The following is a 20,426-nucleotide window of genomic DNA, read 5'->3' on the forward strand; positions in this document are numbered from 1 at the left end:
GAAAATATGAAAGTAAAAGATAAGACGTAAGTATCTAGGTCTAGCGTTCTGCTGACAAGAATTCCAGAAAAAGAGAAGATAAAATGAAGAGGAAAAAACTATCAAAAAATAATAAATCCCCAAGAGTGAAAGATAATTAGTATTATTCAAAATTAATAAGATATTCTGGATGCTGAGCAGGATTTTTAAGGCAAATAAATGTAGATACATAGATATAGGTCATTATGAAATTTTAGAACAACAGAGAAGTTGCTAAAAGCCTCTGAAACTAAAAGTTTCAACCTACAAAGGAACATGGTCAGCAACATCAGATGTTTGAACAAACAGCAACGTCTTCAAAGATTTGAGGAGAGACTAATGTTGTAGCGGAGTGTGTTAAGCCACCACTGTCAACACAAGCATCCTACTTTGGAGTGTTGATTGAGGTCCTTGCTGCCCCACTTCCACTGCAGCTTCCAGCTAAATGTGCCTGAAAAGGCAGCGGAAATGGCACAAGGCACGAACTGAAGGATAGAGGATCGCTCTCTCTCCCTCTCTCCCTCTCTCCCTCTCTCCCTCTCTCCCTCGCCCTCTCTCCACCTCCTCTATCTGATGCTCTGCCTTTTAAATAAATAAGTTTTTAAAATTTTTTTAAATGGATTTATTTGAAAGGTAGAGTGATGGGTCAGAAGAGAGAGAGAAAGAGAGAGAGAGAGAGAGAGAGAGAGAGAGGTCCTCCATCTACTGGTTTACTCCCCAAATGGCCACAACAGCCAGGGCTGAGCCAGGGTGAAGCCAGGAAACAGGAGCACCATCCAGGTCTCCCACATGGGTGCCAGGGGCCCAAGCACTTGGGAAATTTTTTCGCTGCCTCCCCAGGAACATCAGCAGGGAGCTGATTTGGAAGCAGACTAGCTGGAACTCGAAGCAGCCCTCAGATATGGGAAGCTGACATTGCATGGAGCAGCCCAACCCTCTGGACCACATTGCCAGGCTTTTTTTTTTTTTTTTTTTTGACAGGCAGAGTGGACAGTGAGAGAGAGAGACAGAGAGAAAGGTCTTCCTTTGACGTTGGTTCACACTCCAATGGCCGCCGCAGTGCGCTGTGGCTGGCGCACTGCGCTGATCCGATGGCAGGAGCCAGGTGCTTCTCCTGGTCTCCCATGCGGGTGCAGGGCCCAAGCACCTGGGCCATCCTCCACTGCACTCCCTGGCCACAGCAGAGTGCTGGCCTGGAAGAGGGGCAACCGGGACAGAATCCGGCGCCCCGACCGGGACTAGAACCCGGTGTGCTGGCGCCGCAAGGTGGAGGATTAGCCTAGTGAGCTGCGGCGCTGGCCTCATTTTTTTTTTTTTTTTTAAATAAAGATTTGAGGAGAATCAAGGCAAAAACAACTCATTTCCAGACAGGAAGGCCTCAGGAAGTTTACCTCCCTTTTAAAATCAGCAGTTTAACTAGAAATACCAGATGGAATTTGTTTATGTTGCCAATTATTTGCTCATATTTTCAAAGTCCTTCTAGCTCTCTTTGCACTTTTATTGTATGGAATAGAACATTTACTTTAAGTGTTTGACTGTCTTTGCTACCTTTTAAAACAAAAGAAAGAAAAAATAAGCTCCACCAGTCTGCTACACTCTCTGCTTTCCCTGTGCTTTCCTCTGCCCTTTTAGACTTTCCCTCATGCACTATTTTAAAATCTTTGCCTTGTGGGTAATGATTTCATTCTTTATATTTTTATCTAAATTCTGGAACTTCCACGACTATTTAGGTAACTTTCATGGTATACAAGAATGTATAAATAACAGCCATTCAGAACAAGAGTTTTGCGTTATTAGGGTGGAGGAGTGGGGGACAGCTTGTTCCCTGTGATTATACATAACACACACACACACGCACGCACGCACACACACACACATGCGTGCGCGCCTAATTTTCCCTTCCCTCCTTTCTTCATTCCTTCCTCCTTTCTTTTTCCTTTCTTACTCTCTTTCATTTTTTGGAAATTATTTGTGTGGTGACATAAAATTTACCATGTTAGGTATATAATTCAGTGGTTCACAATATTGTGCCACCATCACCGCTATTTCCGAATCATTACCCCAAAGGCTGCATAATCATTTGGTACCAAGTCCCCATTTCCCATTTCCCCCAGCCCTTGGTAACCTCTGATTTTTCTGTCTCTATGAATCTGCTGTATCTTTCTTATGTTGTACTACTAAGAAGTACAGATAAGATTCATTAGGCAAAATATCTCTTTATGGTAGATGGTATTTTTCTATCATTATCTACAATATCTGTATTAGTTAACTATTGCTCCATAACAAATTGCTCCAAAATTTAGTGTCTTAAAACAACAATAGTAGGGCCGGTGCCATGGCTTGCTAGACAAATCCTCCGCCTGTGGCGCTGGCACACCGGGTTCTAGTCCCGGTCGGGGCGCCGGATTCTGTCCCGGTTGCCCCTCTTCCAGGTCAGCTCTCTGCTGTGGCCCGGGAAGGCAGTGGAGGATGGCCCAAGTGCTTGGGCCCTGCACCCCATGGGAGACCAGGAGGAAGCACCTGGCTCTCAGCTTCGGATCGGCGCAGTGCGCTGGCTGTAGCAGCCATTTGGGGGGTGAACCAACGGCAAAGGAAGACCTTTCTGTCTCTCTCTCTCTCTCTCTAACTCTGCCTGTTAAAAAAAAAAAAAAAAAAAAAAACAATAGCCATATATTATTTTTTTTGGCTTCTGTGGGTGCAGGATTCAATCAGGGGACAGCAAGGATGGTATGTCTGCTCCAAGATAAGTAGAGCCTTTCCTGGAAGACTTCCAGGCTCTGGTCCAGAAATATCTAAAGGCTTGTTCACTCTCATGATGCTGGCTGTCACCTAGGTCTTACTGTGGCTGGCAACTAGAATACCCATGGGACCTGGGCTTCCGCACAGTATGGTGGCTAGATTCCAAAGGCAATCATTCCAAGAGAGTGACGTAGGGAGGGAGGGAGGGGATGGGAGGGAGGAGAGAGAGAGAGAGAGAGAAACAGAGTTTCAGCTAAGTGGAAGCCATATTACCTTCAACAGCCTGGTCTGAGAAATCATCGTTATCACTTCAACTTCATTCTGTTGGGTGGACAGTTAAAAAGATCCACCCAGGTTTATGGAAGAAGAGCATGGACTCCCACCTCCCTCAGTGGAGGTATGTCAGTGTCCCCTTATGAGAAGAGCATGAGAGATGGGTTTAGAACTGATGTGACTATCTTTGAAAATACCACAGTGTGTATCCAACATAGGTCCCAATTCAGCCCCTAGGAGGACAGATCTAAAATTAAGTTTTCATTTGCCTTAACTGGTAGTTGATCAACACCAGACATAGGTATCCTACTTCCTCTAATTAGGGAATTGAGATTTACACAATGGGAAAAAGATGAAAAAACATGAGATAATGATGTAACTGTTCTAAACAAAAAATATTTTTTGAAAACAAGGTAATTGTTAAAATGTGTCTGTTAATAGGCCGGCGCCGCAGCTCACTAGGCTAATCCTCCACCTTGCGGCGCCGGCACACCGGGTTCTAGTCCCGGTCGGGGCGCCGGATTCTGTCCCGGTTGCCCCTCTTCCAGGCCAGCTCTCTGCTGTGGCCAGGGAGTGCAGTGGAGGATGGCCCAAGTGCTTGGGCCCTGCACCCCATGGGAGACCAGGAGAAGCACCTGGCTCCTGCCATCGGATCAGCGCGGTGCGCCAGCCACAGTGCACTGCGGCGGCCATTGGAGGGTGAACCAACGTCAAAGGAAGACCTTTCTCTCTGTCTCTCTCTCTCTCACTGTCCACTCTGCCTGTCAAAAAAAAAAAGAAAAAAAATGTGTCTGTTAAAGGAACTGTCCTAATTAATATCTTCAATGGTATTTGAACAGATTCCTGGTCCAGAAAGCGTTTTAATGTGAGTAACATTGTTTATGAACACTGTGTTTACAGTTTGGACGTGAAAGCATTTTTCTGGCTTTTTAAAAATTTTAATGTATTTATTTGAGAGGCAGAGGGAAAGAGACAGAGACAGAGCTCCCATCTGCTGGCTTACCCCCCCCCCCACCACCACACACACAGCAAAATACGTGCATCAGCTAGGGCTGGGCCGTAACTGCAGCCAGGAGCAAGGAGCTTAATCCTGGTTTCCTCACATAGATGGCAGGAACCCAGTTACTTGAGTCACTGCCCCTCCTCCCAGGGTCTTCATTAGTAGGAAGCTGGAGTCAGGAGTCAGAGCTGGAATCAAGCCCAGATACTCCAAGGTGGAACAGGTGGTATAGCTGCTAGGCCAAATGCCTGCTCCCTGAGTTCTTAATTGACTTGACATATTTAAATACAGTTTCCTCCTTTCCCTAAGATACATCTAGGACGGATAGCTTATGAAGTATATTTTGATTACGTAACATCTCTAGCCAAGTTACCTAACCTCTGTAAAGCTTCCATTTCTTCATCTGAAACTTGGAGAGAATGTTAGTACCTACTTGAAAGAGCTGACATGAAGATTAAATAAGTTGATTTACGTAGATTGTGCTAAGAAAAAAGTTACATGAATGTTACAAAGTACATGGATGTGTTAATGATATTCTGCATGTATATGTCTATGAAGAGTCACAAATTAATTGAATTCATTTCCAAAACGATATAAGAACAAGACAACATGGTTACTGAAAATATTTTGTTAAGCTCTTTGATTTGGGAAGACCATATTAGAGTGTGGGATCAGCGCCTGCAGTGCTGGCATCCCATATGGGCACTGGTTCGAGTCCCGGCTGCTCCTCTATAGATCTTTTAAGAACCAATCCAGCTCTCTGCTATGGTCTGGGAAAGTAGTAGAAGATGGCCCAGCGTGGAAGACTGGGAGAAAATTCCTGACTCCTGGCTTCAGATCAGCCATTGCAGCCATATGGGAAGTGAACCAGATAGAAGACTTCTCTTCCTGTTTTTCCCTCTCTCTATCTCTAACTGTTACTCTCAAATAAATAAATCTTTTTTTTTTAAAAAAAAAGAAACATATTAGAGTGCTTCTGATTTTGCTAACTCTGTTTTCCCTAGTTTGAAAAAGAAAAACAGCATGATATTCGATCATTCTTTTTACCGAAACGTAAAGAAGGACAGCTGGTGTCCTCCAGTGATGAATCAGGGATACTCCAGGAGAAAAATACGGTAGCAGCGTCGGACCCCAGAGAAAGAGCTGCAAGAGATATCTCTGATTGTGAAAGTCATTTTGAACCTGAAGCTAAAAAATTGAAATTGGTCACCACCAATGACTGTGGCAGTCCCCCGGAGGAGAAGCCAACAGGGTCCAGACAAACCAGAGCTCCACTCATGGAAGGTGTCCACAAGGCCAAGTTCCAGTCAACCGAGACATCCCTTCCTGGAAAAGACTGGCAGTGTGGTTTCTGCACCTATATCAATAATGCAGTGCTACCTTATTGTGAAATGTGCGAGAACCCCAAAGGCAGAGCTGGTGAGTCCTGGGAAGGTGTCCATGGAAGTTGGTCAGATAATCTGTTACCTACTGTTGCCAAAGGTTAGTGTGACTCAGCACTGGCTTTAGCTTTTAAAACAGGAGTAGGAACTTCACATAGTCAAGACTGTGAATTTATCCTTTGTGGAATGTGAAAAACTCCCAGTTCTGTAAAGAATGTATATCCACAAGTGTGTGTGATATGACATTAATTTGGCACAAATGGACATTTCTGATTAATGTCAGCAGGATGTGAATTCAGTGGGCAGGAATAGAAGCTCTGTTGCTATGGCAGCAAATATGCCTTATAGTCAGAGACCTGCTGTTTTCCTTGCTCTGTAGATAATACTTGTTTTTAAGGAAATTATGGATTATTTTTATGTTTAAATAGCAAAATAATTCATTGTGGCTTCTTTACCCAGTCAGTAGAATTGTGCCCTATTTTCCTTTTCACTTGGAAAATCATAAAAATTCCTCTATAGATCTTTTAAGAACCAATTTGATGTCTGTTTTGTAAGTTTATTCTTTTCTAAAATATTGTTTTGAGGATCAAAATCATAAACATATCTCAATTATGTTTTTATAGTTTGACATACCATTTTCTGCTGTTTAGATTCTCAAATGATTTTTAATACCCCTGGTTGTCATAAGAAAAAGAGCATTAGTGTTTTTTTCCCAATTTTAGAAAGCATTTTTATGGTAATAGAAGATGCCAAGTTAGCAGTTTGGAAAACTAGAAGTACTCCTCTCTTTTTATCAATGGTACTAATTCTTCAAATCAAATTTTGCATCATACATTAATTTGTGAGAATATTGATTTTGACCGAAATTCAACTAAGGTATAAATCATAATATTGCAATTCCTGCCCACCAGCCTTGCTTTTTCTCTTAGTTTTGATCTGAAGGGAAATGTAATCAGGACTAAGGCTTTCCTCTTCCACTTCTGAGTGCTGCTACGAAAATTGACAGGTTCGCCATCTGGATGGTTTTATTTGTAATGTATGCACCTGTTTTCTATGAACTAGATTATAACCACAAGCTTATTCCATATAACATCTCTGTCACAATTAGCATGATCTCATGCAATTCCCCACTACTACAGAAAAAATAAGATATAACTATAAAATGTGAGTTCCTATTAAACATATCAAGTGATTTAGCAACGAAAATTATAGTTTGATATGGGTTTCATATTTCTGATTTTTCATTTGAATTACCAAGAGCAACAATGATAGTTCCTGAGTCCATGATTATTTAATAAGCAACCTGTCAAGAAACTTAAAAAACAACAACCTTTTGTGAATATAAAACCATCTGATGTGAGAGAAATATCCTAAGTAGCAGCAACATTATTGTATTTAAAAATCATAATTATTGGGCCGGCGCCGTGGCTCAATAGGCTAATCCTCCACCTTGCGGCGCCGGCACACCGGGTTCTAGTCCCGGTCGGGGTGCCGGATTCTGTCCCGGTTGCCCCTCTTCCAGGCCAGCTCTCTGCTATGGCCAGGGAGTGCAGTGGAGGATGGCCCAAGTGCTTGGGCCCTGCACCCCATGGGAGACCAGGAAAAGCACCTGGATCCTGGCTCCTGCCATCGGATCAGCGCGGTGCGCCGGCTGCAGCGGCGGCCATTGGAGGGTGAACCAACGGCAAAAGGAAGACCTTTCTCTCTGTCTCTCTCTCTCACTGTCCACTCTGCCTGTCAAAAATAAAAAAAATAAATAAAAAAAAATCATAATTATTAGATTTTTTTACTACATTTTGGTTTAATGATTCTAACCTTAATATGGGTATACCCCAAAAGTACTGAAAATCAGAATTAATTTTAATTCATCTAAATTTTTAAATAATGCTTCTCATCTAGCACTTTGAGAAAAAGGTAGAATCTGAAAAATTCAAGGAACAGCATTAGAATGTTAACAGTCTATAAAGGTTGCAAATGTAATCTCTAGACTATTAGAGAAAATTTTATATAGTGTGTTGAATGCTAGTATTTGTCAATATGTAACATTGTGCTTTGTTCTTAATATCTACAGTTTATCCTAAATGTCTAATAACTCATATTGTTCAGCTTAATCTTTCTCAGTTGAATTGCAGATGTATCCCATGGCCTGCGTAACATCTCTCTGTGGATGTCTGGTGGGAACTTCCAGCTTAACATTTCCAAAATAGAATTCTTGATTCATCACCACCACCATATCTAACACCCAATCTTCTCCCTTCCAGTCTTCCCTATATCATGCTAAAAACCTCAGCAGTATCCTTGATTTCCTCACCTCCCACACTAGATCCATCTAACAACTTACAGAATAAATCTTGTTTCCAACTGTTTTTACTTGATGGCTCCCGTCCTGCTGAGAAGCCTCCCTCATCTTTCAGACGGACCCCTGGACCCTCCAGATAGTCTCCCTTGTTGTGATCGCTCTGCACTGTAGGCAGGCTGGTCCTTTAGATCATTATTATTCCTTTGACTAAAGCTCTCTAATGTCTTCCATTTCATTTAGAACCTAACTCAAGAATATAGACCCCAGGGCCAGCGTTGTGGCTTTGCGGGTAAGGCTGCTGCCTGCAATGCTGGCATCCCATATGGGCGCCGGTACAAGATCTGACTGCTCCACTTCTGAACCAGCTTGCTCTATAATTTTAGCTGTCATCAATTGGCTTCTCAATATGGAAGATAAAATGTTAGCTCTTTCCACACCATGCTCCACATACCTTTTTTCCTATTCCAATACATCCATCAAAGTGGTGGATAGTTAGAGTTTTATTGATTTTTATAGCAACATGTACCAGTTTGGGCTTGATCAATATTCACCAGATATCCCTTTAGAACCAAGATTACCATATTTACAGATGAACCAATTGGTATTCTATGAATTTTTTTTAAGATCTATTATTTGTTTACTTGAAAGGCACAGTGACAAAGAGAGGCTATATGTCATATGTACCAATATTTCATTTATTTTTTTCTTTCCAAAGATTTATGTCAGAGCTGGTACTGTGGTATAGCAGGTAAAGCTGCCGCCTGCAGTGCCAGCATCCCGTATGGTTGCTGGTTCGAGTCCTGGCTGCTCCACTTCTGATCCAGCTCTCTGCTATGACCTAGGAAAGCAGTAGAAGATGCTCTAAGTAGTTGGGCCCCTGCACCCACATGGGAGACCCAGAAGTAGCTACTGGCTTCTGGTTTCGGATCGGCCCAGCTGCGGCCTTCTGGGGAGTAAACCAGAGGATGGAAGACTTCTCTGCTTCTGCCTCTCTCTTTCTCTGTAACTCTGCCTTTCAAATAAATAAATAAATAAATCTTAAAAAAAATTTATAGACCCCTGGGTCAAACGTCCTCGATTCATGAAGAGCTCTTAGCTTCAATGAGACGCCTTTGAGAGCTTGGCCTCAGCAACTTGCGCTTATTAATGCCTTCTCAGCACCCCACTTTTCTTACAAAAAGAAACGGTTCTATTTGTTTATTTACATACTTGATTGTCAACTTCTGCCATTTAAATGGAATCTCCAGCAAACAGGGCCTGACCTGTCCTGCTCCTTGCTGTCTCTCTTGCACCTGGAGTGTATTAGGTAGATAGTAGGTTCTCAATAAATGCTTTGATTAAGTGAACAAATGTTATTAACATTTTTCTTTTTATAAGACCTAGCTGTAACTTTTTTAAAATTTGCTTTAAGTGTAAATTATTCATTTGATTTTAATAATTCTACAACTAGGTAACCTCAACCATATCCAGGATGAAAAGAAAAATGAGAAAGTTGATTGTCAGAAAGACCCACCTGAAGAAGTTCGTGCTAGCTCTGACTGTGGAAACCAAGTCTGTGCTCAGCCAAACCAAGAGTGGTTGACCGAGAGTAAGGAGAAAACTTCCAACCTTGAGGGACCAGAAGGACTCGCACTCCAGCCAGGTAACAGGAAGGCCTGTTTCCATTTTCGGCAACCAAATAAGAAGGTATTTCAAAAAGCTCATGGAAAGTGGAATTAAAAGATAAATTTATTTTGGTGCAAAAGAATTTTGAAATCCAGGCATACAAGGAATCATCAGAAAGCTCCTGGAAAATGCATATTGTAGTTAAAAAATGCATGAATTCAAAAAATTTTTGCACCCAAACTCATCTTTTGATGCCATTTTCTGCAGACATTTTGAAATCCCCTCTTAATGACCATGTATTTTTGAACATAATACTGTTATTAGAATTGCAACCTCTGCCTTGTTTGGGGCCCTTTTTATTCCCATGTGTATTAAAAATACCTACCGTTTGTAACTGCATACTTAGACAGCAGATGGCTGGGAGGGCTGAGTGTGTTGCTGGCATTGAGATGTAATACACAGAGCAGAACTGATAAATAGCTGCATGTGCTGCCACCAGGCCTTTTGCCCAGCCTCAACCAAGCCTCACCCATTCACACAGCAAGGCTGTTGTTTTGATATTTGGGAGGTGCTTTTAGACAAAATAGTCAAGATTGACAAATTATTAGTAGTCATGTAACAAATCATTACTCTTTTACACAGTTTTTATTTTTTTAAATGGCTATACTTAATTGGCACTTTTTTTAATTCTTGAGAAAAAGTTTTTAAGGAACATAATGTCAAGACATGAATCATGACTGTATTTGGAGCCAACCATGTAGTGTTTCAGATTTATTTACTTTTTGGTTGATTCCACTCATTATTTATAACTGTGGTGGTTAGCAAGTACCAGCCTGTGTGTCGTACATCACTGTCTTTCATGGGCCAGCCTGCAAGACTATGAATAGTTTCTGGTCATTGTCCTTGTTATTCATTAGTGCCCATAGTTACCTATAGCTTGATAGTCTTTTTTTTTTTTTTCTTAGCTTAACATCTTATTTATTTGTTTTGAGATAACATTTTTAATTTGCATTATAGTCAAAGGCTCTACTAAATAAAGAATTCACCAAACAGAAAGTAATAAAAACAAACCCAAAACTGTTGGGATGAGACTCTTGAAATTTTTCTTCTGAATTAGTTATTATTAAACAGTGATACAATTTGGCATCAAGCAACTTTAAAATCAGATGTTCACTTGGGGATTTCAAGCCCCAGGCATCCTTCTTGCATCTTCTCTTAGCCTTCTTTCCCTCTGATTCCTCAAGGTCTACCTAAAGAATACCTTGGAGTGGGCCCAGTTCAGGTCTGTTAATTTTCATAGCCTTTACGTAGATAGTATAGACTCCCATGGAGTCTTTGTGACTCCAGTTTTCTTGTTCCAGCTGTGAAAATACCTTTAAGAGCTGATGAAGCTCTGGTTATAGGACACAGTTATAGGCACAGTGAATTCAACATCAGACTGGGAATCAACAGCTGGCTACTGCTATCCACTGGACTATGAGATCTTCATCTATGACAAGGAAATATTAGCTGTTGTCATTTGGTAAAGACATATGTAAGATATTAGCTTGTATTTACAAATACTTTTTAAAAATCATTGAGCTTTTAGAAATTCTGTTGTGCTGGTAATTTTGCATCGGCCTAATTGATTCCAGTCAATGGCAACATTTCCCTCATACCTATTCCTGCTTCCATTTTTTTTTAAACTTTTCAGCTCATTGAGCTGAGAACTCCACGTGAGATAATGCTTCCCATCTTCCCGCTAATGAGGATTTCCATGAAAAACAAGCAGAAAGAAAACAAAGGAGGTGCTCGATGTTAAATGGTTATTCTGTCTACATTAGCTCTTTTAGAACCAGAGGGAATTGTAGTTTTGTTCTGAGTAGAATTCTAGGAGTCTGGAAAGATGCTTGTATCATCAAAATTTGCACCATTTATAGTTTTGAACCATTAACTTCTACTTCATGGAAGCACTGAAAAGAGAGATATGTTCCCCAATGTAGCTGTTAGCTACCTGCAATGATTATTGACTGATTTGGACTTGCTGTTATAATTCTTTTTATCTGAGAATAACTTCTGATCTTTAAGCATTAATCCCTAGTTTTTCAAATCTGAAGACACATTGACAATAGCTGTACTTACTTGAGGTACAATTTAAAAAGGAAGAAAAATAACCTCTGCTAATTAAACCACAATTCAATACCTAAAGACGGCCCAGGCCATACCACTCTGTGTGGCTTTGACACTTCTTTCTCCAGTTCTGAAGGATTTGACACTTTCTTTGGGCTTGAGTAGCATTGCACGGCCTGTAATAGGCAACCCTTTTGCACATCTCAGTTACCAAATATAAGACAGCCTCCTCTACTTGCAGGGATCTCCTTTTCTTAGGTCCCATGAAGCATTCAGTGATTCTTCTGCCAAAAGACAAGAAATTTTCATTATTCCTCTAGTGATACATATTTGTGTCTTTATTATCATATTGTGTTCTCCTGCTCTGTATCCAAGTATTTTGTCATACATGATTACTTTTCATTTTAATACCAAATAAATCAGAGTAAAGCAATTTGAAGACATTTTAAAGGTAATTCAGGTCAATACGGATAGTAACAACACTGCATGCACCTCCTGGTAGTGTCATACTCATAACAGTATGGTAGCTGTGCCTAAACTTGAGTGTGCTCAGGCAATGATAGAAACTTCCGCAGTCACCACTTGGCCAGCAATGACTAAATTGCCATTGTTATTATTGACCATGAGAAAGCCAAGACACTCTGGCAAAAAGATCTCTGTGAGTGAGATCCCAGTGGAAAGAACAGGTCTTCAAAGAGGGAGGTGCCTTTCTCTGAAGGGAGGAGAGAACCTCCACTTTGACTATGACCTTGTCTAAACAAGATAAGAGTCGGAGAACTCAAGGGGCTTCCATAGCCTTGGAAACTCATAACTGGTGCATAGGGAGATTACTGATGCCATAAACAGGAGTGTCAATTAGTAAAGTCAACAACAGGAGTCACTGTGCACTTACTCCTCATGTAGGATCTCTGTCCTTAACGTGCTGTACACTGAGGCTTAATGCTATAACGAGTACTCAAAAAGTATATTCCACTTTGTGTTTCTATGGGGGTGCAAACGATTGAAATCTTTACTTAATGTACACTAAACTGATCTTCTGTAAAAAAAAAAAAAAAAGAAATTATCAATTCCCAACTTGATTCTCACTGGGATTAAACATGACAATAGGTCTGATCTGATTTCATCATTTAAAAAAAAAATCATCTATTATATTTCACTTTATGTTTCTGTGTGGGAGCAAACTGTTGAAATACTTACTTAAGGTATACTAAGCTGATCTCCTGTATATTAAGATAATCGAAAATGAATCTTGATGTGAATGGAAGGGGAGAGGGAGTGGGAAAGGGGAGGGTTGTGGGTGGGAGGGACGGTATGGGGGGGGAAGCCATTGTAACACATGAGTCGTACTTTGGAAATTTATATTCATTAAATAAAAGATAAAAAAAAAATTATTGACCATGAGACATGCCAGTTTTAGAGGTGTTAAAGTGTAGAGGAAATACATCTTTTAATTCATGAGATATGGAAGTCATCCACAGACTAAGTTTGTAAAGTAGCCAATGCCTTGATTAGAAAAAATACCTTGTTGACATTCCAAGTAAAATGACAAACTTTCAGATCTGACCATATATTTTAAGTCACTGAGGAGCTATGGCAGAGGTTAAGAGAACAGGCTCCAGAGCCATAATACTGGATTTAAATCCTTTTATTATCAGTGTGACCTTGGAAAGCTAATGTGCCCCAATTTCCTTCTGTGTGAAATACATTATTTCTGAAAGGTGTTAATATATTGGCTTAGAATTGTACCTAGCACATTGTATGCCCTCAGTAAATGTTTACTATAATTATTACTTAGACCTGCTTTGATAAACCTCTCCTGCAGAATATATTGGACAATGGACTGCATAAGGCCTAAACAGAAAGAGAGTTTCAAAAAAGAAATTGTCTGCTCATCTCCTGTTGTGAATGTGAGGCTCCAGGCCACAGGGAATCAGGCAGTTAACTCGCCCTCAGCACAGTTTTATTGTTGCCAATAATCAAAATGGTGCCCATTCAGTCTCACTTAAATCCACTTTAGCAAAAGGGATAGGTTCTAAACTTCAAGAATGATAAATATTCTTGATAGTCAGAAATTGCCCCTTGTGCCTAACTGATGTCCTTCCAGCTAATCGTGAATCTGTTGGTTTCTTCTTTGGTCATTAGCAAAAAAGTCAAGCAACTGGTTACCAAATAAGTCAATATATTGTTAGACAGCCTACCGTGCTACTTTTATTTCAAGTCCAGATACAAACTCTTTGTCAAATATATTGATATTTTTGAAAGCTATTTCACCATTCTAACCTGTAAAAGCTTAAAATAAGCTGTTTTAGATAGAGGGTAGATAAGCATTCACATTTTCCTTTGTCTTCTTTATTAGAGCAATTGAAGAACACAGACACATTGCCAGTATATGATACCTTAATGTTTTGTGCAAGTAGGAATACTGACCGGATCCACCTCTACACTAAGGTAAGCATCATGCTGATTTTGTGTCTTGAAACATTAGGGAAAAAATCCTTTTTTATTTTTAATAGAGATTTAATTTCCTTTACAATTAGATGGGCATCTAGTTCTTCACCTCTATAGAGCAAATTCTCAAATTCCTATATTAAGTCTAAGGATAAATAAAGGCAAAACAGGACGGTCACTGAGAGCATAGACTTCAGAACCAGGCTGCACCAATTCAAATCTGTTACTGGCTGTGTAATCCTAGACACATTAGTTAAATGCTCTGGGCTTCAGTTTCTTCAATTGTAAAATGTGGGGAGGATTTGTTGCCTGGATGAAATGAGCTGACTTGTATAGAGCACTGAGCACTGCGCCTGGCCATAATGGCTCACAATCGACATTAGCTCCTGCCTTGATCATTTGTAGCCTAAACCTTTACAGGAGCCTAAACCCACCTATCCTCTTGTTGAATAAACTCTAGGAAGTTTTTGTAATACAAAGGGACTTGAAAAAATATACAGAAAAGTTGAATTAAAAGATAAGCTTCAGTGAAAAAAAATTTTTGAAATCTATACATAGTTTTTTCATAATATACATTTATATGAGCTTCCTAAAGACCTCTTATCTTTGTTTCATATATATGAATCATATATAATGAATTTTCTATGTTTATATGAATTATATATTATATGTGAAATATATCTCATATATTTTAAAATAAATGTATCTTTTAACTCAAAAAAAATTTCTTTTTTTGAATCTTCCATCTGCTGATTCACTTCCCAAACAACTGCAATATCCAGGGGTTGGCCAAACCAAAGCCAGGAGCTTCTCCCACATTACTGCAGGGGTCCATGCACTCGGGCCATTCTCCACTGCTTTTCCCAGGCACATTCCAGTGCCTATATCAGATGCTGGCATTGCAGGCAGGCTTTACCTGCTACACCACAACACTGACCCCTATTTTTTTCTTATTTCTTTCTGATCTTTCTTAGTTTTTTTAACTTTTTGTTTTTTGTTTTTTAGGTTTTTTTTGAAAGATTTATTTATTTATTTGAAAGGAAGAGTTATATAGAGAGATCTTCCCTAAGAATCATTTGTTAATCCATGTAAAAGTTACAATAACAGGCCGGCACCACGGCTCACTAGGCTAATCCTCCGCCTGTGGCGCCGGCACCCCAGGTTCTAGTCCCAGTTGGGGCGCCGGATTCTGTCCCCGTTGTTCCTCTTCCAGTCCAGCTCTCTGCTGTGGCCCGGGAAGGCAGTGGAGGATGGCCCAAGTGCTTGGGCCCTGCACCCCATAGGAGACCAGGAGAAGCACCTGGCTCCTGCCATCGGATCAGCGCAGCGCCGGCTGTAGTGGCCCCTTGGGGGGTGAACCAACAGAAGGAAGACCTTTCTCTCTGTCTCTCTCTCTCACTGTCTAACTCTGCCTGTCAAAAAAAAAGAGTTACAATAACAAACCATTGTATATTTATATAAACATGCTTTTATGAAAATAATATTTTATAAAACAAAAACAATTTAATGAGAATGGTGGTATGTTGCATTTTTTAGCAGTTTTCTCTAAAGTCCTAATGGAAAACATACTTTCCTCTGCATTCAGTTTGTTGTGATAATCATGTCATGTAGCTGCTAAAAAAAATGCAAATAATGTCTTACTTTTGTTACCAAAATATTTCTGCCTTTGTGAACCCCCACCCCCCACCCCAAAAGGATCTCAGGGACCATATGACAATCCTTGGCCTCGGTAAACTAATGTATATAAGGAAAAAAGTACAGAGATTAAGTAAAATAATATTTGTCACTTTTTAAAGTTATGGTCCATTCTATTGGAAGAATGCCTTTTAAAAGATAAGTTAGTGCTGACAAACTTTCAGTTACTAAACCATATACAGATATAGATAAGTAGTATACCATGTAATGATCTTCAGTTAAGAGGAGATGGCTAGGGGGCCAGTGTTGCAGCATAACAATAAAGGCGCTGTCTGCAGTGCCAGCATCTCATATGGGCATTGTTTAGAGTCTCTGCTGCTCCACTTCTGATCAGCTCCGTGCTAATGTGCCTGGGAAAGCAGTGGAAAATGTCTCAAGTACTTGGGACCCTGCATCCATGTGAGAAACCTTGATGGAACTGCTCCTGGCTCCTGGCTTCAGCCTGGCTCAGCCCTGGCCATTGCAGCCATTTGAGGAGAGAACCAGTGGATGGGTAATGTTTCTTTTCTTTTTTTTTTTTTTTTAAGATTTATTTTATTTGAAAGAGTTACAGAGAGAGATAGAGTCAAAGAGAGAGGTCTTCCATCCTCTGGTTCACTCCCCAGATGGCCGCAACGGATGGAGTTGTGCCGATCCAAAGCCAGGAGCCAGGAGCTTCCCCCGGGTCTCCCACGTGGGTGCAGTGGCCCAAGGATTTGGGCCTTCTTCTACTGCTTTCCCAGGCCATAGCAGAGAACTGGATAGGAAGAGGAGCAGCTGGGACTAGAACCGGCGCCCATATAGGATGCCAGCGCTTCAGGCCAGGGCTTTAACCTGCTGTGCCACAGTGCCGGCCCCTGGATAATGTTTCTTCCCCTCTCTCTCTCTCTCTCTCTCTCTCTGCCTGCCTCTCCTTCTCTCTGTCTGTAACTCTTGCTTTCAAATAAATAAATAAATCTTTAAAATAATAATAATCATAATAATAAGAGGAGATGGCTAGGATGACAACCAAAATCCTCAAGCAGCTTCCAGTATGGGATCACAGCGTAAGACAGAAACAATCAAGCCAGCTGGTAATCAGTGCTCATCCTCTAGACCTGCATGGACCCCAGGTTGTCTTATGGAGCCTGGAGATGTGGTGAGCCAGACTGGGGGAGCACCAAGGACGCCTGTGCATCTCCAGGCCTGAGCTACCTCCCCTCATAAGCAAGAGCTGCAGTCTCTGCTTCTCAGGCCATCACAGGACCAGAGAAGGAGCTTAAATGTGGAGGAGCCAAGAGGAAGATACTAGAAGAGCACTGCAGGAATTTAGAAGGTCTTAAACTCTTTCGACTGTTCGCTCTGGGCAGTGAAAGCTCTGCCTCCTGGTTAATCTGATCAGTGTTTTTCCCCTTGGGGGGAACACAGAGAGAAAACCTGCAGCCTTCTGGTGGGAGCATACATGTGCTTATTGCCAAGACTCACTGCAGCAGACTCACTAGCCCATATTCTGACTCTGCCTCCCAGCCTATGTGGCATGGGCCACTTCACCTGCTTGGCATCTCTGTAATATTCTAAAATGCGTTTTATGGCTATTCTTTTATAACTATATCCCTTTACATACGGTGTTATCATTCTGTGACTGTCATGTTCTAAACATGAGAGCCTGAGCAGATGAAATGTTGGCATGTCTTTTCACAGCTGGAGCAGAGTTGAAATGAAAGCTTTCCCTTTCACCCTAATAGAGCTGAAGTAAAGTCTAGAAATAGAAACTTGGATAGAATTTACTGCCTAAAGGAATACCCCCTAAAAAGAAGAGCAGTAATAGACATTTAGCATTCTGTATAATATTAAAACTCTTCATTTAGCCAAGACCCCAAGTCTAAATCACAATTTAGAAGTATATATCACAACCACATATATATACTTTTAATCAATGTATAGCAACTTTTTGTGTGTTTTTTTTACAAAGTGGTTATGAAAAATATAAAGTTTTTTTTTTTTTTGCTAAGAGCATTAGAATGTGATCCAACCATTGTTGATGTAATAGATTTCATATTCTTTTTCCCCTTTATTAAAAAAATAGCCTCTACTCCTGTTTAATTTTCTACACCCTTGTACAGGGTTACTTTTTACTCCTAGATTTCAGGATGTCATGTTGATTGTTGGGACCTGAATGCAGTTCTGCTTCCTCTCCAGGTGGTGCTGTTGGCATTAGTCCTGTGGGACCAACATTGCCGCATTGTGTTGGGGTAGCAAATTTGTCTTCCGTCTCCTTACTTTTTTTGTTCCTGTAACAAAGAAAAGGAATCTCAGCTAGTTTGGGGAGAGCAATTCAGACTATTTCATGATGACCTAGATTGATATAAGATGTATTTTCAAGGATTATAAAGAAGTTTATCTATGAATGTGGGAGTAGTTCTGCTGCTGTTAATTTTGAGAATCTAGTCTTCTTTGGTATTGATTTGCAATGTACAAATTGCATTGGTTTGATGTTTATTTCCAAGACTAGGCAATAGAGAAGAGTATGACAGGGCATCCCAGGATACAGGCAGAGGCTTGGCCTTGATGTGGGCACTGGAAGAACACAGAGAATGACGGAAAGCATGCTTCCTCTGCTCAGCTCCCAGTACCTCCAGGGAGCCATGTTGGGTGGGCTCTTGTCTAGAATGTGCCACCATGGTTTATCTTTTAAGAAACTGGGCATAGTATGCCGTAATATAATTATTTCCTTTTAAAATAGTTACAACAGACAAACTGATTTTCCTAATCTATAATCAGGACAGAAAACCGATGAACTGTAATTTCATCCCTCTGGATATAAAATTAGACCTTTGGGAAGATTTACCAGCAAGTTTTCAGCTGAAACAAAATCGTTCACTGGTAAGAATACTTTTAGTAAAATAGTTTCATTTATTTTAAATAAAATTGAGTAATTTTAATGACCATTTTTAGTTTAATAGAAGAACACTTTGTGTTCTGTTGCAGTCACATCACTGCTTGCATTTTCATTAGTCTAGGCAGTGCCTAATAATTACCCCATTGCTAAGAATAAATGTGAAATCTGTTTCCTTGGCAAATGATCACACCTAGAGTTGCTGTTCTGCAGATAGAATCATTCTTACCTCATTTAATTTCTCATTCACAGGATTAGCAACTGTGATATTTGTATTTGACAGAATCACATTTTATCTTTTAGGGCTAAGTTCTAACAGTGACAAATTCAGACAGCAGGGATGATACCATGTTGGGTGACTCCCAACTCATTGTCAGAATCACCAGTGTATAGCTCTAGGCCAAGTGCCTGCAAGGAGGCCTTAATTCTAGTCTATGACTAATTTATCATTACTGTTAAGAAGGATCATCATGTACAGAGATGGACCCAGCATGCAGGGTAACATTTTTTACAAGAAAATAATGATTTTTTTTAACCTCTCAAGCTGAAATGAAGTATTGTCCATAGGTCAGCAGCACTCGTGTTAAAGGAAAATGTAGCAGTTAGCTATTTTCTTAAATATCATCTAATCCTGGCTCTCAGATTCCCAGAAAATAGCCATTTATTTGTAACTGACCAGTAAGTAATGATAAACCTAATAAAAATGTCTCAGATTTACTGCTGGCTTTTTTCCTGTGATAACTTAGGGATCAGATACAAAGCAGTTCTCAGATATGACACTGTCAGTGTATCACCACTGCAGGACTGCTGTCCCCAAGACTAGTTTTGTATTGACTGCTGGTGGAGTGCATGCTTCCTGGCATCCATCGATCTCATCACTACTGGACCCTATGCACATTAAGGGCATACGCTGAGTGTCCTGAAATTTGCCTCTAGAGAATCTTTGGATTGGAAGAGATCTCTTGAAAACTGGCCATAAATAATTTAAAGATATGGGAGCTGCATAAAATTAAAAAAAAAAACAACTTAAGTTGATGAACTCTAAGTTTATTTTGGGGATGTAAGAAACCATCAGTTTTCTCGTGTTGTAAATAGCCTCACTTTCAAAGGAAGATGTCTGGTGAGCTGTTAACTCTTTTTATTCTATCATTTTTTGCCAGATTTTGAGGTTTGTTCGAGAATGGAGTAGTCTAACTGCCATGAAACAAAGGATAATAAGGAAAAATGGGCAGCTGTTCTGTAGCCCAATCCTTGCTTTGGAAGAGATCTCAAAGCAACAAACCAAACAAGATAGTACCAAAAGGTAGGAGTTACCATCTTTTTTTTATTTTGTATTACTTTTCATGGTTATTTCTACAAAGAGTCTAAGTCATCTTAGAACCACTGATGAAATCCTGGTAAGTTAAGAGAGTATTATACATAAAATCATAATAACATAACTAGATATTTAGAATCTGATCAAATTTACTGGAAGAGATCAAGTTTTTCAGATCTTGCTCATCATAAGCCCTGCTCATTGTCAGAGGCTGACCACTGACCAGCCACACCTGGTACAATTATTAACCACAGGAAGACATTTCACTCTTAGAACATCAGAGCAAAGATGGCAGAGTAGGAAGGGAGCTTGCTGCTCAAGTCTAGAAGATAGTTTTAAAAAAGTGCAAAGAGTGCAGTCTCAGGGAAGAGTTAGAGAGAAAACTGCAGAGTAAACATTATATAAATTGGAGGAACGCAGTGTAACTACACGGAGTGGGAGGACAGGCATAACATAGGCCCCAGCAGCTGAGAGCCTCCACACCAGCATTGGAAAGTGAGGTAAAGCCAGACTGCAGCAGCCCAAGCCACTGGCAAAAAAGCTGCAGGAAAAGCCTAAAGGGAATCCAGCTTGGAGTCCCATGGGAATAATGTACATGCCAAACTAAAAGAGAAAAAACAAAGGTGGGGGGGCACGTTTTCTCTCTCCCTGATCACCCTGCAAAAGCATTCTGTAACAAGCTGATAGAG

The 20,426-nt window shown here is 40.4% G+C and overlaps 1 protein-coding gene across 10 annotated transcripts in view; it reads left to right on the forward strand.

The window, feature by feature from the left end:
- ZRANB3 (zinc finger RANBP2-type containing 3) overlaps window positions 1-20,426 on the forward strand; it is a 294,900-nt gene that overhangs the window by 256,541 nt on the left and 17,933 nt on the right. For all 10 annotated transcript variants that reach the window (XM_070070994.2, XM_089329275.1, XM_070070993.2 and 7 more), the window contains 5 exons: window positions 5,035-5,449; window positions 9,162-9,353; window positions 13,782-13,873; window positions 18,308-18,409; window positions 19,583-19,725. In XM_070070994.2, coding sequence (XP_069927095.2) covers window positions 5,035-5,449; window positions 9,162-9,353; window positions 13,782-13,873; window positions 18,308-18,409; window positions 19,583-19,725 — 944 coding nt within the window. The remainder of the gene's footprint in view (window positions 1-5,034; window positions 5,450-9,161; window positions 9,354-13,781; window positions 13,874-18,307; window positions 18,410-19,582; window positions 19,726-20,426) is intronic.

This window comes from Oryctolagus cuniculus, chromosome 3 (genome assembly GCF_051225735.1).
Source record: "Oryctolagus cuniculus isolate XC-2025 breed Fujian yellow rabbit chromosome 3, ASM5122573v1, whole genome shotgun sequence".
Taxonomy (NCBI): Eukaryota; Metazoa; Chordata; class Mammalia; order Lagomorpha; family Leporidae; genus Oryctolagus; species Oryctolagus cuniculus.